Source organism: Antechinus flavipes, chromosome 3 (assembly GCF_016432865.1).
Source record: "Antechinus flavipes isolate AdamAnt ecotype Samford, QLD, Australia chromosome 3, AdamAnt_v2, whole genome shotgun sequence".
In the NCBI taxonomy this organism is placed as follows: Eukaryota; Metazoa; Chordata; class Mammalia; order Dasyuromorphia; family Dasyuridae; genus Antechinus; species Antechinus flavipes.
The window spans coordinates 385,861,841-385,887,577 of record NC_067400.1 but is presented as its reverse complement, the minus strand read 5'-3'; the positions used below and the strand labels follow the sequence as shown (position 1 = coordinate 385,887,577).

Here is a 25,737-nt window from a genome sequence, read left to right as displayed (position 1 = left end):
AGAAAGCACTTCATGCGATGAAAGGACTTCATAAATATTAAAGTGATATTTAAATGTGAACAATGTTTCCCAATTCAGTATTTCAATACCATCATACGTAGCCTGATGAGCAGCTTACTGAGTTGATTTGTGCATAGATATTTTGGACTGACACTGTTGACTGTAATCAGGAAATTGTATTAGGAAGAATAAGGGATTAGTAAGTGCTGCTTTAAAATGGGAAATCAGAAAGAAAAGAGCAGAGAAAAATCATTTTAAAAACAGAAGAAAGTTCAGAAGGGGACATAAGAGACGGAAAGCAGTATTTTAAAGAAACATGTCAAATTTGAAAAATACAAATACCTAAATATAGAGCTTGAGGCAGCTAAGTATAAGAGAAGTCAAGAAGACTTAGGTTAAACATTGTACCTCATATTTCTATTAACTATTTGACCCTGGGCAAGTCAATTCCTTCAGCCATAGTTTTCTGTCAAATAAGAAATAACATTTATATCACCTACTTATCACCTTTACAATTATTTCATTTGATCTTTACAACAATCCTGGAAGGTTAGTGCTACCATCACCCTCATTTTACATATGAGTAATTGGAAACAGAGGTTAAATAATTTGCTTAGGATCACACATCTAGTGAATATCTGAGGATAAATTTGAACTCCTATCACATTCTCTTCGAAGTACAATCTAGCTGTCTCTTGGAGATAATCGATAAAAGTAAATCAAGATATTTGTAAATTTCTTTATAAACCCAAAGGGCTATATAAATATTGAATGTTATTGATATGCAGGTTTTTTGTTTGTTTAAGAAAGATGTTCGTGTTTGTCTAGTTTATGATTAAAAGTAATTTTTTTTTAAAGTCCCTGACACAAAAGCCTGTCTTTAGAAAAAAATTAAAAAATCAACACCCGTTTTCTCAAATATTTAGTGTAGCAATGCAAATGGAAACTGCTGGATTTGGGAGTTAGATTCTAATCCCGCAAATCGCATGACTTCGGTTTCTTCCTCTAAAAAATGGGGATATTAACTGGAGCTTAATGGGAAAATTTCTTCATCTTACTGTGCCTCGGTTCCTTTATCTGTAAAAAGGGATAATAATTGCAGGGCTTCACTGGGGTGGTGACAGATAAGAGGGCTGTGTAAAGGAGCGATATAGAAAAGTGTACCGGTACCTTGACGGCCATGAATCATGGAACACCTTCATTATTTTTAAAGAATTAAAAATGCAAGTTCATCCGCTCATCCACGTATCTAGGGGAAAGAAGGAAAATCCTTCCCCCGATTTTCTTTCACCTCTTCCGTAAGAAAGAAAACAGAGAGCCCTTGTGGCTTTTAAGACCCCGCTCACATATCCCGGCGGAGATTGCCCAGCTCCCTCCCCCGCCTGGCCCTCCGCTCCCCAAGATTTGCTATAGACTGAGACTAAGATCCAATTCCTCCGTTTCCTCCCCACTCTATCATTGCTACTGCATTGGGATGGCTCTTCCGGTGTGCGGGGCGACGTCATCGTGTTCGCGCGCTGAGATGGCCCTAGTCGGTGATTGGCTGGCCCTGGACAGGCAGAGTAAGCGCCTGCGCTCCTTTTTTACTCCGGCTTGTTCCATGCCGCAGTCCCCTCCGGCTTGCTTTTGCCGGTGCTCTGTTGTCCCTACCCATGCTTCAGGCCGTGCTTCAGGGGCTCGGGCACTCAGTGCGGCGAGGGCCCCGTCTTCGGATTCCTGTCCTGGGGAGCCGCGGCTGGTGTGACGGTGGCGGCGATGGCGAAGGGCATCCAGGGCCCCCGCGTGCCCAGGACGATCGAGCCTACTTCACTACTCCCATCTTTTACGTGAATGCGGCTCCGCACATCGGACACCTGTACTCGGTATTACTCGCCGATGCGTTGGCCCGCTACCGCCGCCTTCGGGCCGCGCCGCCTCAGGGCCCGGGTCTGGCGGACTCCTTCGTCCGTTTCTCTACTGGAACCGACGAGCACGGGCTGAAAATTCAGCAGGCGGCCGCCGCGGCGGGGCTTACCCCTTCAGAACTCTGCAACCGGGTGTCCGCCCAGTTCCGGGCGCTCTTCCAGGAGGCGGACGTCTCCTTTACCGATTTCCTCCGCACCACGGAGACCCGGCATCAGCGCGCGGTGCACCACTTCTGGGGAGCCCTGCGATCCCAGGGTCTGCTCTACAAGGGGCTCTACGAGGGCTGGTACTGCGCCTCCGACGAGTGCTTCCTGCCCGAGGCTAAAGTCACCTGGCGCCCGGGTCCCGATGGGGAAAGCCACCCGGTGGCCCTGGAAAGCGGGCATCCAGTATGTTGGATGAAAGAGGAAAACTATATCTTCAGGCTGTCGCAGTTTAGGGAGCCTCTCAGGCAGTGGCTCCAGGACAACCCTCAGGCCATCACTCCGGATTCTTTTCGCCTTACTGTTCTCCAGTGGCTGGAGGAAGACCTGCCAGACCTCTCGGTGTCTCGAGGGAATAGCAGTTTGTATTGGGGCCTCCCAGTTCCAGGTGACCCAACACAGACCATCTATGTGTGGGTTGATGCTCTTGTTAACTACCTCACGGTTATAGGTTACCCTGCCGTGGAACAGAAGGTGTGGTGGCCTACCACCCACCACATCATAGGCAAAGACATCCTTAAGTTTCATGCCATCTATTGGCCTGCTTTGCTCCTGGGGGCTGGAATGACCCCTCCTCATCGCATATATGTGCACTCCCACTGGACAGTACACGGCCAGAAGATGTCTAAGAGCGTGGGTAATGTGGTTGATCCTTTGACTTGTCTTAATAGGTTTACAGTAGATGGCTTCCGTTACTTCCTCTTAAGGCAAGGTGTTCCTAACTGGGACTGTGACTACTATGAAAAGAAAGTAGTCAAGTTACTTGACGCTGAGCTGGCAGATGCACTGGGGGGGCTCCTGAATCGATGTACTGCCACTAGCCTGAATCCTACTGGGATCTTCCCAGTATTTTGCAATTCCTGTTTCCCTTCCATGGAGGGTGTAACAGTAGCTCTCCCAAAGGCCCAACCAGAAGACTATGCCTTGGTGAGGTCAATGTCAGCTTTGCCTCTACAGGTGGAGAACTACTATGAGAATTTTCAAATCTACAAGGCCTTGGAAGCAGTGTCCAGTTGTGTTCGTCAGACTAATAGCTTTGTCCAGAGGAATGCACCTTGGAAGCTTAACAGAGAGAATTTGGCAGATCTTAAATGGCTGGACACAGTACTGCATGTAACACTAGAGTGCCTTCGGGTCTTTGGATTATTGCTTCAGCCAGTTACCCCAGCACTAGCTGACAGGCTTCTTTCCAGACTAGGTATCTCTGAAACTGAGAGGGGCCTTCAGGACTTAAGTTTCCTTCCTCGATACTATGGGCAATCTTGTCCCTTTGAAGGGAGAAGACTGGGACCTGACACTGGACTCTTATTTCCAAGACTGGACAAATCTAGGGCACGTTTGGCAAAAGTTCAAAGTACTTAGGTGTTTTTAAAAGTTTTGTTTTAAGTCAGGCAAACATCTTTGGTATGTTCCAGAAAGCTGGATGGAAAGTTTCTCAAATGACTTCTTCAAGAGGATGGAGATAAGGGGGTATAATGTGAACCCAGTACCTGGGAGAAAAGATTTATGATTATTGGGGTACACAGTGCCTATACTCTTTAACCTCTTCACCCCATTAACCATTTTACTTAGTACTGGCAATTTGAGTATAGGGTAGGGAAGAGAGAGAAGATAAAAGCAGAGCTGCTGGTACTTCCCGTCTTCCCTTTTCCCTTCCTTCTAATTGTGCTACCTTGCCCACTACCAACTTTTCTGGACAAATAAGTCGAAATTATCAGGTAATTATTTGCTTAGGCTACCTCACTCATTTTCCATAACCTAGGACTTTTGTTCCTGTCAGACAAAATAACTAAGCTATTCTAAACTGTGGTAACCATTTTTTGGTGATAAGATCCAAATTTATATAGTCCCTTGAATAAATTTACCTTCAAATGGTTAGTTTGTAGGTTTCTTAACTAAAGTACATAGAATACCCAAATCCCATTGGAAAGGATTATGAAGGGTGGCTGAATATTTGAACTGTCAGACTCCCTCCCTGACTGAAATACCAGTGGCACCCATTTCTCTAGAGCCTTTTAGTAGGACTCATACCACTTCGCTGATTAGTGCACTTGAAGTACTGATTAAATAGTATAATAGGTAGTGTTGAACTTGGAATCAGAAAGACTTAATTTGCAAATCTTGTGTATCCCTTGTCCTCAAATATTTTTTTCTCACTGAGAAGTATAAAGGTTTCTATCAGTTTGAAGATGGTTTCTCATTAGGACCTGAGAGGTACTAATTGATTGAGCGGGTGCATTTGTGTGACTTTCAGCAAGTCACTTGTCTCTCAGGTCTCAATTTGATGGCCTCCAAGATTCTTTTCAGCTCTAAAGTTGAATTGGTCCTATAATTTTATGATTCCTGTGGTGGTTCTATGGTTTGCTTATTAACCTGTCTGGGACCTTAACCAGTGACGACTAGATGTTTTATTTTAGGCAACTGGTTGAGTGAAACCTTTATTGAAATTTATTTATTTTTAAATTTAGGTTAACTATTGAAGTTACCTAATTAATTTTGTTGATATAACTGCTTAAATATACTGTTGTAATATTGTGCTAATCTGAGCTCTCATTGTCTTTGCAGTCAAATGATATTATAATCCATCTCTGAAATAAAACAGGCTTGCCCTAGAGAATACCTGGTACATGGGATCAGAATCCTGAGGTGCTTAAGGAGAGATGTTGAGATACTGTTTAGGAAATTTGAGGAAAACTTTGTGTTAACAGGTCTCTTAAGATATGTTAGTGGATTATAAAGTGTTGAACATGAAATCACTTGAGTTTGAATCCTTGCTCTGTCATTTTTAATATGTTTGTGACCTTTTACAATCTCCCAAGTATCAGTTCCTTCATGGAAAATATGGCTATGTTAGAAAGGGCTTGGATGGGTCAGGGAATGCTGTATTGGTGCTCATTGGATGTAGTTGCAAATTTCAAGACTTTTAAATTTATCAGTGATGGGTATTTATCCCAGTTCCATTTCAAACTAAATAAGCATTTATTAAGTGACTACTATTTGCAAAGCACTGGAGCTACAAAGAGAAGGGGGGAAGGGAGGCAGGTTCTGTGATTTTACTGGTATTGGGAATTTAACAGATGAGGAAACTCCCTCTGCCAGTGCAGGTCAGCACTTTTAAGATATCCAGGCTTGGATGCCTGGGGCACAAAGATGTTCAGTTAATTGCCTGGGGAAATATAGCCAGTGTGGGTCAGGGCAGGACTTGAACTTATGTCTTCCTAGCTCCAAAGACAGTTTTCTGATTGCACTACTATCCTGCTTCAGGAGGCTACAAAGAAAGAAACAAAGTGGTCCCTGCCTGTAAGTAGTCTGGCATCCTAACAGTTTCTAGAACAGTGATGTTGATAGAAACAGATTTCTGCAAGGAATGTAGAAATCAGAAATGCAGAATAGACATCACAAATTAGCATTATGTATATTGTACTAATGTATATTTTGTTAAACATTTCCAATTCTACTTTAATCTGGTTCATGCTATAATATTTTTGGAAATTTTGTTGGCTGGAATTTGATACCTCTGCTGTACAAAGCATGTAGTATGGTGGAACAAGACATTGGTTAGACCTAGGAGACCTGTGTTAGTGCCAGTACTGGTTTTAAAAAATCTCATCTAATAGGCCCAAACTATGTCCTCTCCCTCCTCTCCCTTAATAATGAAAAAATAATTTGATCTTGCTGGGCCTCAGTTTTTATATCTGTAAAAAGAGAGTCTGGAATACAAAATCTTTTCGGTCTCTTCACGCTTTAAATTTCCTAGCAATTAGATTTTGCTTTTACCATAACAAGAGCATATTATAAAGGAAAATACAACAAAAATTGTATCTGAATATTTTTAGACCCATTGCCCAAGTAATTTGGGCTCTTGTGATTTCTTTTGAAACCTTGGCCGCTTAACAAGTAGGGCGGAGTATACACATCCATGTGGCTGTCTTGTGACTGAAAAACCACTGTGATTTGATAAACCCATTAAAAAACTTTAGCTGCATGTAGTTACTGGAATTCAGAAGGAAAAACACTAATGGAAATTTAAAAGAATCAAGATTTGAATCCTGGCATGGATAAATAACACGAAAGTTTACATAAATTAGACCTAGCAAACTGCCCCAAATTCAATCTTCTCTCATCTTATTTCCTAATGGAAAGGTATTTCTAATTGTGCTCTTCCTGTCTTATTTCCTCCCACTCTTTTTTACCCTCTCCCCCACTGATTGCAGGAAGAGCTACCCATGTGAAGGTGGTATGCCATTAAAATGTACAAAACTGGGAGCTGAGGAATTCTTTAAGAGGTACTTATGAGCAAGTACAATGCTCATTTCCGCTCAAAATGTTCTATGAACACTGTTTCACTTCTCTGGGCTTCAATTTACTTATTTGTAAAATGAGGGGAGTTTGGATTAGATCAAAGCTTCTTAATATGGGGGTTGAAGAAAATTTGGCAACAATAAAAGGTTTCTGAACACAATGACCAAAAATTAATTGGGCAACTTCACTGCAGCTTTGTTTCTGAACACACAACATGCACATTTTGCCCTGCACATCCATAAATGTTGCTAGAAACACCTTAGCTCAGATTTGACATGGGGTTGTGTAAAAATTTCTCAGGAGAAAAGGGGTTGCAAGTGGAAGAAGTTTAAAAAGCCCTGAACTAGATGACTTTTCTGGTTCCTTCAAGCTCTAAAACTACAAAGTACAAAGAAGCCAAATTTTCCTCTGACCTTGGGAACAGCTTATCCTGGAGGAAGATGGCAATTTGTCAGGTGGGTTGTTTTGCATTTGCCGCACAGCAGCACCTTCTACTTTCTGTTACCATCTCAGCTGGATGTGGAGAATCACCAGGCAAAGAACAGCAAGCATCCTTTGACCTTAAGCCTTGGGTCTCCTTGCTGAACCCATACCTTAAGGGAAGAGGAAGAGCAAAGTTGGTGGGGAATGAGACTTTTCTCCTACTGAGTCCCTCCCCTCCCCTTTTTTTTTTCCAGTTCAGTCTGCACCTTCAATCATTCTAGGTTCACTGGCTGAGGCAAGGCAGTTTTCTGTTGCCACTTCCAAATTCTTTCCTCCATTATACAGTAATAGTTCATATTTACTACCCATTCAAAATCTTGGTAGCTGTTGTCTGTAGATCTAGGTCAGTACCTTTCCTTCCTCAATGAGTTTTATATAAAAACTATAGTTCAAAATTTTCTCTCCTGCCCAACTCCTTTCATACTAAAAGGCTTCAACATTCATAAAGGCTCTTCCTCAAATATTCTAATTCCTCAACTTACTTACCTTTCATGAGCTACATGTCTTTTATCTTGCAGATCAGAAATATAACACATGTTGAACAATTTTGAAATTCCCTTATCTGACCACAACTTTTTCACCACAAAGTTTTAACCATTCTGCCTTTCCTTACACCATGACTTCCAATCTTGACTCCTCAATTTTCCCCTATGCTAGCCACTCTCCTTGTTTCCCCATCTTAACTTCTTGGTGAATGAAATCAACTTTGCACTACCCTCCTCTCTTGAAATCCCTGGTTCCTCAAGCTTGTTGATGAGACAAGGGAATGTCCCATGGATGTGAAGAGTTCCCTGCAGAATAAGCAGATGAAAACTGTTTCAGTGGCCATTTTGAAGGCTGCTGAAGCAGATGCTGTAGAATGCTTAGAGCTTAGTCAGACACAGATGACATCTTGGGCTATCACCAGTCATCCTGACATTTTGGCTTGCTACTAGATTTCAACAACTCAGAAAGAGAGAAGTCGATATCTACCTCACTTTAAATCCAATTCATGTGTGATGTTCTTGGTACTCTTTGTAATGAAGGACAAACAACAAAAGCCAACAAAATCTCTTTATAGAACCAAGTAGACTCTTCCAAGTTTCAGTCTTGGATCACTCCTACCGTTTTCTACCTTTGTTTCTAAATACTTGCTGAACAGAGATGGAGAAAATCACAGTTTAGTCTGAGTCCACTTCAAATTTATGTCACACAAGCTCAAATTTATGTCACACAAGCTCAAATGGGCCTTGATGTAGGCAATCCTTTTCTTTTCCAAACCTTTTCATCCCTCCCTTAAACTTCCATGTCTTTTCTTTCCCCCATCCTTTTACCTGAAAAATTTACATATTTTAAAAAATCGAAGTCATTCACCATGACTCTTTTCACTTCCTCTGCCACTCAATGCCTTTCACCACTGTCTCCTTCATTCCTGTCTCTCATGATGTAAGGTGAATTACTCCTTAATAAGGTCATCCCCTCTGCCTGTTCAAATGATTCCATTCTAAATCCTCCAACAGAATACCCCTTCTGTCATTCTTTCACTAACTTTTCTCTCTCCCTTCATACTAGCTCATTCCCTGCTGCCAACAAATGTGTCCATGTTCCCCCATCTTGAAAATACTTCCCTTGGTTTTTCCACTCCTGATACTATCTTTTGTCTTTACAAACTAAACGTTTCAAAAAGTAGAGCACAAGTACTTCACTTTCTCTCTTTTCACTTTCTTTTTAACTTTTAACTATTTGCAATCCAGTTTACAACTTTATAGTTCTACTGAAAATACTCTTCAATGTTATCAGTGATCTTGAGTTGCCAAATTTAATTGTCTTCTCAAACCTTATTCTCCTTGAAAATTCTAATTTTGGACACATTCTGGATATTTTCTCTGTCCCTGAAATGCTGTCCCTTCTAACTCATCTATTGACTTTCTTGGCTTTAAGTCCCAAATAAAATCCCATGTTTTATAATAAGTTTTTTGCTTCCTTTTTCAAGTATTTTGGGAATTGAGCCAAGTTTATAAAAATAAGCCATTCTCCAATTGATAAATGGTCAAAGGATATGAATTGGAAATTTTCCAAGGGAATCAAAGCTATCAATAGTCATGTGAAAAAAAATGCTTTCAATCACTATTGATTACAGAAATGCAAAATAAAATAACTCTGAGGTACTACTTCAAAACTATTAAATTGGTGAGGGCCGTTGCCAGTTCTGATGTTTATCTGGCCACCAGACCCAGATGACTCTAAAGAAAGGAGAAATTAAGGCTGGTGACTTTGCACAGATTTAATTCAGTTACGTGTCATTGTATCACTTCCCTGATATTATAGTTGTCTTCAAGAATAAAGGACAAACAAGAACAACAGTCAGATAGGTTAACATGATAGAAAAGGAAAAAGGCAAATGCTGGAGGTGGGGGGAAGGGCAGGAAAATAAGAAAACAATGCTGGGATTATGAACCAGTCCAAACAATCTAGAAAACAATTTGGAACTATGCTCTGAGGGCTATAATTATGTAAATTCTTCGATCTACTAAAACCACTAATAGGTCTGTTTTCCAGAGAGATAAAAGGAAAAGGACTTATATGTAAAAAAAAAAAAAAAGTTATAGTTTTTTTTTGTGGTGGTAAAAAATTGGAAATTAAGAGGATACACAGCAATTAAGGAATGGTTGAATAAATTATATGATTATGATGGAATACTACTGAGCTATAAGAAATAATGAGCAGGATAGTTTCAGAAAAACCTGAAAAGATTTACATGAACTGATGCAAAGTGAAGTGAACAGAACATCGTTGTACACAACAATGGTAATATAAAGACAATTGACGACAATTGACTAAAGGATTAAACTATTCTAATCAATCCAGGCAATTCTAAAAGATCTAAAAGATCCATGCTGAAAAATGCCATCCATCTCCAAAGAGAAAACAGATGGAATCTGAGTGCACACTGAAGCATACTTCTTTTACTTTCTCTATATTCTTTTTTTTTTTTTTGGTAACAACTAATTTGAAAACATATTTTGCATGATTTCATATGTAAAAAAAGAATTTTCCCCCAACCTCTCTTAATTCTGTTGTCTTTTGTATCCTGTACATAGCTTGTTTGCATGTATTTGTATGGTGTTTCCCCATTACGTTGTGAAGTCCTTAAGAGCAAGAACAAGTCTTTTTGCCTTAAATTTTTTTAAAACTTACTTTGAACTTAAATACAAAAAGTAAAAAAAACAAAAACAAAAACAAACATTTTCATGTTACTTAGCACTACAGGGAGGATTCAATTATAAAACCATGAATTTTCATTTCATAGTGATTTGTGAAAAAAATACACATTGTTTTCAGTTATCCTGTTTTTCTCTGCTTCCAAGTTTTCTTTTGTTCTATTGTGCACTTTTTTCCTACTTTCCTGCTCTAGAGAAAACTATAATTAAACACAAATATGTATATATACACCTATTTATGTGAAGAAATATTATTCACCTTATTTATCAGTTCTCTGGATGTAAATTGCACTTTCATAGGTCCTTTGTAGTTAATTTGAGTATAATACTCAAGGAAGACTGTTAAGAATATTGTCAGCAGTGACTAACACAGAGACAGTCCCTTTGTCACAGGACAAATCTATTCCCTTTACCTTTATAAAGATGAACGATGGAGGTATCCTTGAACTTCTGGGCATAACCTTCTCTTGTCATGTAAGCTGGAAAATTTCAGGTAGTTTTTGGACTGTTCCTCCCCTCCCTCCCAAGTCTCAGATGAAATAAGATCAACACCTGCTGCTTTACTACACAAAAGCAGCCTGATGGCATTCACAATCTCTTCTTCAGTTGAAACTACAGGTGGGGAGTGATTGATTTCAACTTGAGGTACATGATCAGTAGCTTCAGCATTGATAGATGGTGGTTGGTTGACTATGGAAATGCTCAGTCCATCTCTCTAGTATCATGTCTTTAGCACTGAGCAATTACATTTGAGTACTTGAAATGTATCATAGGTCTCTGGCCCATAAATAGCCTTCAGTGCATCATAAAAACACTTTGAATTGTTATTATCAGCATAAAACCGAATTTCATCTGCCTTCTTAACTGAATGCTACCTTCTTAGAGATAAACTATCTTGCTGTAATACTCTGTGGAGTTCTTGTTTTTCATTTAGCAGTTTCCCATCATTTTCATCAAACCAATCTGCGAATGTTCTGACCCAGATGAACAAAGGCAATGCTCTACACCAAATCTCTGAAAGCTGCCCACTCCTTTTCTGTCCATTGTTGCCACCAGTGTGTTGGCTCAACTTACCTTCCAAGTTTGTTTTCAGCCATGTTGTTAAAAACCTTCAATGAGGACAATCTTAGAATCAAAGTCAGCTACCTCATGATGGTAAATTTGTAAACTTGAAAAGGCTACAATCCAAAACTAAAGTGGAGGGAGTATTGGCGCATGATTTTTTGTTTGCAGAAGATTATGCACTCACTGCAGTTTTGAAGCTTGAGATGCAACAAAGTGTGAACAGATTCTCTGCTGCTTGTGCTAATTTTAGCCTAACAGTTAACACCAAGAAAACACAGGTCCCTTATCAGTCAGTACTACACCATCCATATGTGGAACCACCAGTTACAGGAAATATGAAGTTTTGAATGCTCTTACCTTGGCGGTATACTTTACAGGGATGTTCACATTGATAATGAGAGGACCCACACATTGCCAGAGCTTGCTCATTGTTTGAGAGGAAAAGTGTGGAAGAGGAAAGATAGTAGATGGATTACCAAACTGAAGATCTACAGAGTTGTGCTGACCTCTTTGTTGTGTGCCTGTGAAATTCAGTGTGTCAGCTCCATGCCAGGAAATTCAATCACTTCCATTTGAATTGTCTTAGGAAGATTCTGAAGATCACCTGGCAGGATAAAATACCAGACACTGAAGTCCTTTTTTGAACTAAACTGCTAAATATTCCAGCTCTGTTGCCGAGAGTACAACTTCATTGCTGGCCACATTGTTCAAATGCCAAATGTGCACTAATATAAAGACACTCTCGAGGCCTCCTTTAAGAACTTTAGAAGTGATTGTATGACATGGGAGACACTGGTACAGGACCATCAAGCATGCCGTGCTCTTGTCAGACAGGGTGCTCTGCTTTATGAGCAAAGCAGAATTGGATTAGCCCAGAAGAAATGTGAGATGCACAAAGTTAAGAAGCCTCCCCCCTCCCCACATGTTCCTAGGGACAATTTGTGTCTGAGCTGTGGTAGAGCACTCCGAGATCATAATGGTTTGATCTGCCACAACTGGACACACTGTATCTCAACTTAAACATAGTGATGTCATTTTGGTCTTTGAGAATGAAGGGACAATCATCAACCAACCAGAATACTCAATGACTTTGTTATTCAAAGTTCTTCTTTTACTACGTACATTTTCTTGTTTTTACTCATTTTGCTCTTCACAATTTTGTGTAAATTCATTCTTTCTATAACCAACCAGCTCATCATTTTTCACAGTGCAGGAGTATTCTATCATAATCATATACCCCAACTTGTCCAGCTATTGGACATCCTTTCAATTTCCAATTCTTTGCCACCATGAGAGCTGCTATAAATATTTGAGAACATGTAAATTCTTTTCCTTTCCCCCTAATCACCCTAAGAAATAATGCTACTTGCTGGGTCAAAGAATATGCAGTTTAATAAGTCTTTGGAATAATCCTAAATGGCGTTTCAAAATTGTTGGATCAATTCACAGTTCTACCAATGGAGAATTAAGTGTTCCAATTTTTCTACATACCCTCCAAAATTTGTTCTTTTCCTTTTCATTTCAGCCAATCCGATATAAGCTGATATCTCAATAGTTTTGATTAGCATTTTTCTAATCAATGGTGACATAGAGCAATTTTTTTATATGATTATATAGTTTTGTTTATATTCTTGACCACTTATCAACTAGGGAATACTTCATATTCTTGTAAATTTGATAAAATTCTTTATATATTTGAATTATGAGACCCAAACATGAAAAATTGTATAAAATTTTTCTCCCAAATCTTGGTTACCTTGGTTTTATTTGTACTAAACCTTTTTAATTTAATGTAATCAAAACTATCCATTTAACATCTCACAATGCGCTCTTATTTATTATTTTCCTACCTCTAAGCCTGATAGGTAATACGTTCCGTTTTCTTCTAATTTCTTTTATCTTCCTTTATATGTTGTAGATCACATATCCATTTTGAACTTACATCAGTAAATTGTATAAGATATTGGTTTATGCTTAGTTTCTGCCAGACTGTTTTCTAGATTTTCCAACAAGTTTTATCAATGCATTCTTATCCCCAAAGCTTAAATCTTTACATTTATCAAACACAAGATTACTCATTTTCTGCTGTAAATTGTATGTCTCTCTGTGTTCCATTGTTTTGATGATTTTTAGTTTTGATGATTGTTGCCTTTTAAATCTGGTACCTTTTTCCTTTATATTTTTTCCCCATTAATTTCTTTGATATTTTTGACTTTCAAACCAAATTAATTTCATTATTATTTTTCCTAGCTCAGTAAAATTTCTTAGTAATGTAATTGAGATGGCATTAAATAGGTTAGGTTGTCATTTTTATTATATTGGCTCTGCTTCCCCACGAATAATGAGTATTTATCCAGTTATTTATCTGACTTTATTTGTATAAAAAGTGTCTTATAATTATGTTCATGTAACTAATGCGTTTGTTTTTGTGGGTATCTTTCTAGCTATTATATACTGTCTATAGTTATTTTATAGGGTATCTTTTACTATCTCTTCTTGAAGGGGTTTGTTGGTGATATATGGGAATGCTGATAACTGATATGGTTTTTATCTTATAACCTGATACTTTGCTAAAATTGTTTCAACTAATTTAATTGAATCTTTAGGATTTTCTAAATATTTCATATTGTCTGCAAAAAGAGATTGTTTTAGAACCTCACTGCCCATTCTGATTGCTTCAATTTCTTATTCTTCTCTTATTGCTATTGCTGGAATTTCTAATACAATACTGAATATTTAGAACCATGGGAATCCTTTTTTCACTCTTGATCTTACTGTAAAAACTTCTAGCTTATCCTCATTACAAATAATGTTTTCTTGTTTTGAGCAAATGCTTCTTATCATTTTAAGGAAAACAATTTATACCTGTGTTTTCAAGTTTTTTAAATAAGAATGAATTGTGTTTTAGCAAGTTTTTTCTGCACCTATTGATATAATTACTTTTTGATTTTAACTTACTGATATCAACATTGAAAGAATCAGTTATATGATGTTACATTTATAGTCTTCCTTATGTTAAACCATCTCTGCATTCCTGGTAATTTGGTCAGAATGTATAATTTTTGTACTGTACTGTTATAGCCTTTTAGTATTTTATTTAGGATTTTTGTATCCACAGTCACTAATGAAATTGGTCTATAATTTTCTTTTTATTTTTGCTCTTCTTGGAATAGGTATAAGAACGTATTTGTTTCATAAAAATTGTTTGGTAGGACTCCTTTGTCTATTTCAATTAATTTATTTAATTTGGAATTAGTCAATCTTTAAATGTTTGGTAGAATTCACTTGTAAACTCATCTGGTCCTAATACTTTTTTCTTAGGAAGTTCATTTATGACTTGCTGAATTTCTTTTTCTAAACTATTTTTATCTGGATATTCTATTTCTTCTTCTATTAATCTAGGCAGGTCATTTTTGTTTTTTTAGTTACTACTCTTCCATTTCACTTAAATTGTTAACTTTATTGGCTATAATTGGGCAAAATTACCCCTTGTAATTGCTTTGTTAGTTGTTACTTATCCTTTTCATTTTTAATACTACAGATTTTATTCTTTTAAAATCACATTAACCAATGGTTTATCTATTTTACTGTTCCTCCTTCTCTCCCCTTTCAACCTCCCCCCTTCCAAGCCAAAACCAACTTTTAGTTTTATTTATTAATTCAATTGTTTTTTTATATTCAAGTTTTATTAATCTCATCTTTAAGTTTTAGGATTTCCAATTTGTTTGGGAATTTTTAATTTGTTCTTTTTCTAGTTTTTTAAATTGTGTGTCGAGTTCATTCATTGCACATCCAATTTGTACTGCTCTTTCTCTATTTTATTAATATAAGCATTTAAGAAAGAAATTTTCCTCAATGTCCTTTGGGTTTTGATGTACTGTTTCATTACTATCACTCATTAATGAAACTGTTTCTATACTTTGTTCTTTAAGCCACTCCTTTAAGATTAGGGTTTTTTAAGTCACTTATTTTTTAATATATGCTTCCATGGTTCCTTATTAAATATAATTTTTATTGCATTATTATTGGAAAATAATGCATTTAGTATTTCTGTATTTAACTATAAAGTTTTTATGTTTTAATATGAGGTGAATTTTTGTAAAAGTACCATAATTGCTGAGAAAAAAACCTGTATTCTTTTTTAATTTTCATTCAATTCTCTCCAGATAGCCATAATGTCTAGCTTACCTAAAATTTTATTCACCTTCATAATTTTTTTCTTACTTATTTTTGGTTGGATTTATCTGAGACTAGAGTGCAGTTCCTTACTATTATTTACTATTTTTATTTAATTTTTCCTTTAAAAATTTAGATGCTATAGCAGTTGGTGCATCCAGGTTTAGCATTATTGTCTAATTTCCCTACTTATCTCTTAATTAAATCTATTTTAGCTTTTAATTTTGTCTGAGATTATGATTGCTACATCTGCTTCTTTTTTTAAACACAACTGAAGCATAATCAATTTTATTCAAGCCTTTAACTCTATGTGTCATTTTTAAATGTTTCTGGTAAAAAAAAAAAATTAAACAAAACCCAAAACAAAACATATTAGTCCATTCTGATTTTTAATACACTCTGCTATTTGTTTTTTGGTTGAGTTCATCCAATTCACCTTCAAAATTACAATTATACTTTCCATATTGGTGAGATTAGAGGTTTGACATCTCTGTGCTCTGAAAAATCCACTTAAAACTTTTTGGCTCTCTCTTTGTACAAGATAAGTTTGATTTTTCCTTTTTTCTTTTTTAGGGTACTTGTAGTACTTTATTGTCAAATTTGGATATACTTATGGTATTAAAATAAATTGATATTATACTATACATATTTATATGCATACACATATACATTTTATAATATACATATGTTTTATGCATTTCTTAGTTTCAGAAATTTTCCAATATTGTCTTCTTTCATGTCTTGTCTGCAAAACTCTGCAAATTACCCCTCTAATTCTCCTTTAATTTCTTATGCTGAACCCATGATATATCTTAACTGGGAAAGTCGTTATGTAGAAGGGATAATTGTAATTACTAGTTGTATATTTCCCTTCATCCTATTTTTCCTCATTCTTCTCATAAGTCTGATTTGCTTGTAACCATTATCTCCTCAATCCCCGACCTTCAGAATCCCTCCCTTATCCTCTTCCCCATCCGCCTACTTTTTGATCTTTGCACCCTTTTAAAAGTTCCATCTTTATCATATTGCCTTGCCTTTTTATTTCTTTAGAAATTTAGAAGACTTATATACCCTCCTAGATGTATATATTATTCTCTTTAATAGGTCTTCCAGTCACATCCTGTTTGAACGAAATAATTGCTTCATTTTATCTCTCCTTACCAGTTTTGTTTTTTAGAGCATCCCATCATACTCAACTTAACCTCAAGTTCTATCTATGTATGTTCTGTTCTTTCAAATTTCCCAAGTAATGAAAATGTTTTCAATACATTAATATTTTTTTTAAATATAAGAAGCAGTTTGATTTCCCTTATACCTGGTCTTTATTTAAAATAGTTTGACTTCCCTTATACCTGGTCTTTATTTAAAATAGTTTGACTTCCCTTATACCTGGTCTTTATTTAATGTTTGTTTACCTTTTATTTCTCCTGATCTTCTATGTCAAAATTTCCATTGAGTTCTTGTCTTTTTGTTATAAATATCTGAAAGCCTTTCAATTAATTACATATCCATTTTTTTCTTCCATTCAGGATTATATTCAGTTTTGCTGAGTAACTTATTCTTGGTTGCAAACGCAGCTCCTTTACTCTTCAAAATATAATGTTCAAAATCCTCCATCTTTTAATGTAGAAGCGGGTAAATCCTGTGTTATCTTGACTGTAGCTCCAAAGTATTGGAAGTTGTTTTTTTTTTTTTTTTAAACTTGCTTGTAGTATTTCCTCCTCAAACTGGGAGCTTTGAAATTTAGCAAAAATGTTCCTCTGTGTTTTCATTTTGGGATCTCTTTCAGGTGCTGAATGATGGACTTTTAAAAATTTGTGTTTTATCCTCATGTAGAAATTCAGGGCATTTTTCCTTAATAATTTCTCATGTTATTTAGACTTTAAAAGGTAATCCAGCAATTCTTATATTGTCTCTCCTCTATCTATTCTTCAGATCAGTTGTTTTTCTAATCAGGTATTTTAAATTCTCTTCTGCTTTTTCATTCTATTGATTTTATTTCTTGGTATCTTATGAAGTTATTAGCTTTCCCTTACCCAATTCTAGTTTTTAAGGAGTTTTAAATCTTTGTATCTTTTTCCAATTGGCTGACTTTTTTTTTCATAATTTTCTTGAATTGTTATTTTTTTCCTCTTAATTTCCCTTTAATCTTGCTGATTTTTAAAGTTTTTTTAAAAACTTTTCCAGGATCTGTTTTTTGGCTTGTGCCCAATTTGACATTTTCCTTTGAAGTCTTCTCTATCCCAATTAGCTATTTATGGTTATTTCTTCTTTGCTTACTCAATATTACTACTATTATTTTAAGGGCTCCTCAGCCACACTGTCACCACAAATACTCTCACTCTGCTCCATTCCCTTATTAACCTATCATTTCTTTATTGTATTACCACTAATGTTAGATCCAACTAACAGCCCCAGGTACAACCCTATCCCAGTTACTAAATAGGCAATTTGATGTAGTAGAAAGCCAAATATTTATGTCTGATTTTTGACTCTTAAGAATTTTTCCTCTGAACCTGTTTCATTATTAAGAAGAGGGCATTGAAGTACATTAATTCTGAGGTTGTTTTTACCTCTAAGTGATTCAAATCAGAGGTTCTTACCATAGAATCCAAATCTCTTAAGAGAATTCAAGGAAAATATGAACTTGGATGGGGGAAAAAACCAAACATCATTATTTTTGTTAACCTGTAGAAGTTTAGCATTTCCTTCAGTTATTTAAAAATATTATTCTAAGAATCCATAGGCTTTGTCAAGCTCCATGACATAGGAAAAGGTTAAGAAACTCTGACTATGCCAAAATTTTATATATCTTTGTAAAGTCTGGACATTACTTTGAAAACTATAAACTTCGGGTTTGGAGAGCTCTTAAAAATTAACATAATGAAATCACAATCACGTATACTTTATTCAACATAATACACTAAAAATCTAGAATTGTATCTCACAGGTTTAAACAAATTTGATTATGACTAGTTTAATTTAGATGATGGTAATTCAATCTAGATTCTATTTCTTGCTCCATCATTGATTTGGTAATGTAAGTTTAGTTAACAGCCTGATCTTGTAAAAAGGATACATACTCCCAGGATTACTGTGAAAACATAAGGAGAACGTGGACGTGAAATTCCTTTTTAAAGTTAAAATTGCTATACAAATTTGTGAGGCTAACACAGGCAGTCTCTGTTCTGTGAGTTTTCATGACCCTAGACGCTCCTGCTTTTCTTATCTGCTTCTTCAGTTACCTTGCTGACTTGCCAAGCATTATCAGGGTGTGAGAGTATTACCCAAGATTTTATTATATGTTCTCTATCCTCTCTACACTTTCAGGTTTAATTACCAGCCTTATGTAGAACCTAATTATAGGTTCTATGTAGCAAATTAGTCTCTTCTCTTTTCCTTCAATCTTGCATCAATAGCAGTTTAGTAGACCTTTCGCACTTAACATATCCAAATAATTAGTCATTATCTTTCTTCTCAAACACACTCCAACTTCAAACTCCTCTATAACAGTTAACATTCTTCCAGTCTTTCAGATATGTACCCTACTATTCTCAACTCCTTACTCTATCATACCCTATATAATCTGAACAGTTGACAAATCTTACTTAAAATTGATATTTATTAAAGCATTCTACTATATGCTAAGCTCTGTGGAAATAAATACAAAGAATGAAACAATTCATACTCCTGAGCTTCTGTTCTACCTCTTTAGCATCTCTTTCAGGTAGATGGGCCATCACTTCTCACCTTCTAATTGGATTCTAATTTAAGTTTATGTTTCTCCTTATGATATTTTCTCCAGAGTTGCCAAAGTGAATTTCTTTAAGGGCAGATCTGTCTGGCCAGGTCATTTCTTTACTCAGAAAACTGAAGGGAGAAAAGTTCCCTACTGTAATACAAATACACTGTATATGTTACAAATTACAACAAGAAAACTGCAAATACAAACTTCTCTATAAATCTTGTTAAACTTGACCCTAACTTTTTTCCCCAACTTTACTATACATTAATATTTTGGGATATAAATTAATATTTTGTTCATGAAACATGATATGCTATCTTGTCTAGGTGCCTTTACATCCATTTTCCCCATGCCTCAAATGCACATCTTCATTTTTGCCTCTTAGAATCCTTCTCTTTCAAGGCATAGCTTAAGTACTACTTTCCACAAGAAGCTTTTCTTGATTCTAACTGGACCTGTTAAGTACCATATTTATTTTCTTTGTATGTATTATATTCAGAGAGGTAATATTGTAGTTGATCAAGTCTCACTTTTGGCATTTACTGCCTGTAACTTCTTGGGCAAGTCAATTAATTAATTTTTAATTATTTTTAGACAACTAAGACTATAAATTGCAGAGAAGGTGGCAAAATTGCATTGGTAGAAGGAATTTGCTTACCTAGTAATTCCCAAAACCAATGAAATCAAAGGTCTAGTTCATATCACTATCCTTATACTTACATATGTTCTTGTTTCATCTTTTAGAAGGTAAATTCCTTTTAAAGCAGGGATTATTTCAGTTTTTGTATTTGTATCTCCAGGCACATAATACATTACGTTTGTTGATTGATTAAAGAAGTAGTAGTCCAAACAAGATTAGGTGATGTGTCCAGTCATATAGCAAGTGATAGAACAGGTAGTTGAAAAAGATCTTTTTTACTCCAAACCTTTTGATGAAAACAAAGCAAAAACAAACAAGCCCATATTCAAGTCATTGATATAAGATTAAGAGTCCCTTTCCAAAACTCCCAATTGAAGTTATTTAGTGCTTCCTTCAAATATTTAGACATTGGAAATAGCTACATTTTTAAAAGGCTCTCAAATTTAAGAGAAGCAAGACTAAGTTTAATAGAATGGATCAAACCCTATTTCCTTCCAAACTTTCCTAATTACAGTCAAAGGCACTATTATTTTTACAGTTCCTTAGGATTACAACCTAGTTGTCCCATTCTTGACTCCTCATGTTTTCATCCCCCATATTTAATTTGCCTTATAGTATATTTTCTTTCATGACAAAAACATGATTTTTATTAAAAAAAAAAAGATGTACCTGGCTTTTAAGGATGTATTACAGCAAAAGATGGGCAGTTTATATATATGATAATACTGTCAAGGTGTCTTGATAAAAGCAGCAAGGAAATTGCTAAAAACCTATGACACTGAATATGTACAATAAAGAATATGTAGCATGACCAACACCAGTGACTTTTCCATCCAAATGTACAATAGCTGACATTTACATGGTCCTTTTAAGGTTTTCAAGGAACTTTACACAAACTATCTTATTTGAGCCTTCCTTTTGAGGAAGATTATGAAGATCATCTGGCACAATAAGACATCAAAGACACTGAGATCCTTTCTTGAACTAAACTGCCAAGCATTCCAACTTTATTGCAGAAAGTACAACTTCATTGAACTGGCCATACTGTATGAAAGCCAATGTATGCTTGTCAAAAAAAATTATTTTATGGAAAACTCACACAGGGTGAGTGCTTATAAAAAGTGACACAAGGACATTCTTAAAGTATCTCTTAAGAACTTTAGAATTGTTTGACATGGTTAACACTGGCATAGGACTGTCCAGCACGCTATGCCCCCACTGGAGAAAGTGCTATGTTCTATGAGCAAAGCAGAATTGAATTAGTTCCCCTGCAAAAGTTCATAGGAATTATTTTGTGTACGACTTGTGGCAGAACATTCCAAATTTGTATTGATCTGATCAGCCACAGTTGGACACAATGTTAACTTGACTCTAACATAGTGATGTCATTTTGATCCTCTTCAAGAACAAAGGGCAGCAGCCACTGTAAGTACATGTATCATTATCCATGTTACAGATAGCCTTCAGAAGCTAATTTGTGGCTTTTATTGCCACACACTGGCTTTATATTTTACTATTCTCTTTAATGCTATTGGATTCTAGAAAACTGTGATAATCATTAGTGTATCAGAAAAGCCCTAGGTTCAAAACTTACCTTTCATATTCACTAGTTGTGTGGCAACGGGCAAGTCATCATCTTTCTAAGCTTCAGTTTCCTTATCTGCAAAATGGAGATAATACCTGTAGAACTCACCTCACAGGGTAATGATCAAAAGAAGATATTTGTAAAGTTCTTTGCAAACTTTAAAATGTATATACATGACAGCTATTTTATTTGAAAAGATGAGGCTTTTTTTGTTGTGGTTGATGTTGAACATCCTATCATTTTGGCATGCGTTAAATTTATGTTTTCAGCAATGTTTTTCTCTTGTTTTTCTTGATGATTCTCAGACAGGCTTTTGTTGAATTAAAAATCTATGAAAGTTAATCAGTTAGTCTTGGACTCACATACTGACTGGTTGTTCTCACCAAGGAACTATAGGTATAGTCCAAAAAGGATCAGTCAGTTTTAGGACTTGAAAGAAACTATACTCTTTCAATAAGTAAATTATTCAATATATTCAAAATTTTCAATAGGTAAAATTATGGTTGCATTCAGATTATTGCTAATAGTACCTTATATTTATGTACCACTTTAAAGATTATTAACATTTTCACAATAATGCTGTTAAGGTGCATAGTGTAATTATTTCTATTATTATAGATGAAGAATTGGGTAAAGAGTTATATGACTTATCCAGATTCACACAACTAATATCAAAGGACTTGTACTTTCTCATTCTAAAATCAATATTCTTACTGTTTTGTGATGATGCTCAGTAATAAATATATTTTTATAGAGACACTGGCAAATGTACTGAAGTCTAATGAGACTTTTTTAAACAGGTAAAAATGGTTAGAGAGTAAATTCAGATTTGGAGGTGAAAGGGATTTTGGAAAACTCTCCTCAATTTATAGATGAGAAAGCAGAAGTCCAAAGAAATATAGTTTAAGATCACATCGCTATTATGTGGCAGAGCCAAAATATAAAATCAATTTCTGACTTAATCTGTAATCAATTACTAAGAATCTATATGCCAGGCTGAATCATGCTAGACAATGGGATGAATGAAATAATATTTACTATTATGAATGTTAAAATGTAATGTTATATTCTATGAAATTAATAATATCTAGTATATTCTTTTCATTTATGCTATGATTTTTCTATTATTCTCTTTCAGACTGTCTCCTAATCTAAGAGTGATCAAAACAATTCTTTTGTTCCTGCTTCCTGAATCTGCATATTCCTAATAGATCCAGTTTCTCTGTAAATTCTTAATTCTAGTACCAGCTTCAGGCAGTGATTAGACTTCTCTCTTACCCCTGATGATAGCTTTGGCCTATTAAGAACTCACCAGGAAAACACAAATAGGTAACCCTAAGTTATGTTTCCATAATCAAGATAACATGAGCAGAAGAAAATGATTTCTTGATGGCTGAAGAATGTGAGCTTGCCCTCTCAAAATTTGGTGAATTTACTGAGTGCAAAAAGGGGTGAAAATTTTCAGAAAAACGTTTTCTACAGTTAACTCTCTATGTGCTGCTGGGTAAGTGATTTAGAAGTTCAATAATTAATTTTTGCAGGACTAGGGAAAATAAATGGGGAAAGTACTTTGGACTTTTTTTTCTTCATTATTATACTTTCCGTGTTGTTTCAATCTCTAGAATTTACCATTTCTCTTATGTTAAACATATTAAATTTTTATGTTAAATTTGGATACTTCGTATGTTTTTAGTTATTTCAAATATAAATGATAAGAGGAAAAGCTGAACTGCTAAAATAATGAAAACTTATTAATGTTTAAAATTTATATTTACCCCATAAGAACACACAATCAATATTAAAAATTTTTATTGGAATTAACTTTTTAGTTACAAAAACAGAATTTTATTAGGAGTTACAAACTATAGAAACTTGGTTTTTCATGACTGTATTACATACATACAGTTTAAATACAAATGAGCTATATAGTCAATTATGCTAAAGAATCATATATTTACTAACAACTTAAGTTCTATGAATTTATTAAACATTTATTGCTATACACTTATGATATTTTTCCTAACAAGCCTGCAGTAACTACATTAAATGCCCCTGGATTCCATTTATTAACAAAGCAAAACAGCTACCCCATTAGCTAAAATGTTGCATACTGGACAATACTTGATAAATTGCATGTCACACGACAGTTCTGTCATGTTCCAACTTCACAAAATTAAATATTTAGAAACTTTATTATGAATCACATGAAGAGCACTCATTGTTATATTTAATTGATCCATTTATTATGAAATGTAGCCATTTTGATGGACATAGGCTACATAATAAAGAAGTATGATGAAAACCTAAGTCTATGGCATTCTTTTAAGCTATTATTTTAAATATATTTAAAAAATGTATTATAATATCAAAAGGTTCACTTAAGTCCATGCTAACTTGGAAGGCCAAAAAGACCCGTCTCTTTACATTGTGTCTTAAATAAATTATTTAAAACTCTGTTTAAAATGTGAGCAATACATTCTTACAGCTAGCTAGGCATGATGGGTGCTTATCACATTTTTTTTTTTTTTTTTGCACAGTAGGTTATAGCTTGCTGACAGGATCATCAGACTAATGTATCATAAAAATGACCTATATATATATATATATCATAGTTTGAATTTATTTTAAAAATGACTTTTTAAAGGTTTTTTCCTTTACTTTAATAGAAGCTGCCATAAAGTGAAGAAAGCTTCAATCCAGATGAGCTGAAATTACTGCACTAACTTACTTTAATACTTAAAATATCTATGTTAACTTTTTTAGAGAAGGCGCATACTTAAAACTTCCTAAATCTTTTCATCTAAAATACAGAAAAATTTTAACCTATGTGTTCTGGTTGATTTTTATTAAATTACCGAAATGTGATTGATTAAATCAAATTATGACAGCAAAAGTTACCATATTAAGGAAGCCTATTTTGGTATTCAGAGTCATTAAGTACAGAGAAAAATAAGATATACCAAATTACAGAAAACACATGAATACTGGTTAATTGAATGGAGTTTAATGGTTGGGTTTTCATGACATTTTCTAAACATCTGAAAAAAGAAATTCCTGTTCAAATGTAAAAAAATATTATTTTAGTGATCATTATGACATTGCTTGACCGAATACATAAAAATAGTTGGTAATTAGTAATCAAAATTCAAAGTAGCATTTTTTCTCCCATAAAAGCATCTGGTATTATTGTCCATTGTCTTCAAAATCAATTGTCTTATTTTCAGATGTAAATGATGCCCTGAAGATCAAGTCTGTTAGCTCAAATGGATGCATAATATTTTTATCTATTTTTAATGGCTCATGGAGACTATCTTGTGGAGCCAACATTGATTTTACTTGAAAAGCTCTGAGGCAAAACAATCCCTGTATAGCTAAATAGAGGAATTAGGAAATGCAATTTTTTCTCTAGATCTTGGGCAGAAATGGAACATAAATATAGAAAACATTGCTTTATACTAAGGGTAGCAATAATTCCAATCCAGCAGAAGTTTACCAGGATAAGTATAAGTCTAAGTATTAATAACCAAGATGTTTAATAGTCATTTTCCAAAGAGAGGGACATATTAGGTTGAAAGGCAGAAAAATGCATATATTTAAAGGAGAGATATATTCTTAGCTACAAACATAAGAAACTTAAAGGGTAGCTTTTTAGTGTAATGGCATTCTCAAGATTTTAAGTATTATGATAAAGACTTAGTTTTAAGAAAATAAAACTTTTATCTTCTAAACTGAAATGGAGTGACCAAGTTTACTTTTTGGTATGAATATAATTTTATGAAGCAGAAAAGGTTACTGAATTGTAGAGCTCTTAGTAAACAAATCTAACTACTTTAAAAAATTCTGAATCCTTAATGTTCAATTAGGACTTCCACTTCACAAGGATTTTATCTAGCCCTTTTTACTTACAATTAATTTCTTTGATTTGGTACAAATGTTGAAATATTTTCCAAAAACCTTCAAAAGTTTCTTAAAGGTTTCATGAATGTATGTTAAATTATTTTTTGTCCTTTAAACTGAGGTGGTTTCTCTGAAGCACAAAGAATAATTTGTAGCAATACTTTATATTTTAATTCAACCTTCCCTTCATATACAATTTATAGTTTTTGAATCATATGAGGACCAAGAAAAAAGATTAGTAGTTAGTCCCTTTAATTTAACATTCTACATATATGGCCATTTTTATCATGACTTGTAATGAAAAAGGCAAGGCCATTTAAAAATAAAGCCAACACACTGATCTGTAAAATAGTTAAAGTTGCTATGGTACATCATTTGTTAAAATGCAAAATTACAGAAATTAAGCATGACAATTTTCCAATAGATACTCTATTGCCTTCTTTTAAGATTGGTTTTGTTACTTTTTTTGTGTGCATTAATGAATTTTCAAAGTTGCTCAGTCCTTTTTTTACTTATACAGTTGGAGAAAAAAAAAA

At 34.9% G+C, this 25,737-nt stretch overlaps 2 protein-coding genes across 10 annotated transcripts in view; one reads left to right on the top strand and one right to left on the bottom strand.

The window, feature by feature from the left end:
• Positions 1-794: 794 nt before the first annotated feature.
• On the top strand, positions 795-6,580 carry MARS2 (methionyl-tRNA synthetase 2, mitochondrial). The gene has a single exon (XM_051985928.1). The coding sequence runs from the start codon at positions 1,653-1,655 to the stop codon at positions 3,468-3,470; it is 1,818 nt and encodes a 605-aa protein (XP_051841888.1). The 5' UTR covers positions 795-1,652; the 3' UTR covers positions 3,471-6,580.
• Positions 6,581-6,904: 324 nt separating this feature from the next.
• Positions 6,905-25,737, bottom strand: part of BOLL (boule homolog, RNA binding protein) — a 200,492-nt gene continuing 181,659 nt past the window's right edge. For 5 of the 9 annotated variants that reach the window (XM_051985932.1, XM_051985937.1, XM_051985931.1 and 2 more), the window contains one exon: positions 6,905-7,003. In XM_051985932.1, the coding sequence (XP_051841892.1) occupies positions 6,938-7,003 (66 nt within the window). In that variant the 3' untranslated portion in view covers positions 6,905-6,937. Of the gene's footprint in view, positions 7,004-19,907; positions 20,006-21,313; positions 21,380-24,286; positions 24,359-25,737 lie in introns of those variants that run through there. The other 4 variants (XM_051985933.1, XM_051985941.1, XM_051985934.1 and 1 more) reach the window with 3 other exon arrangements.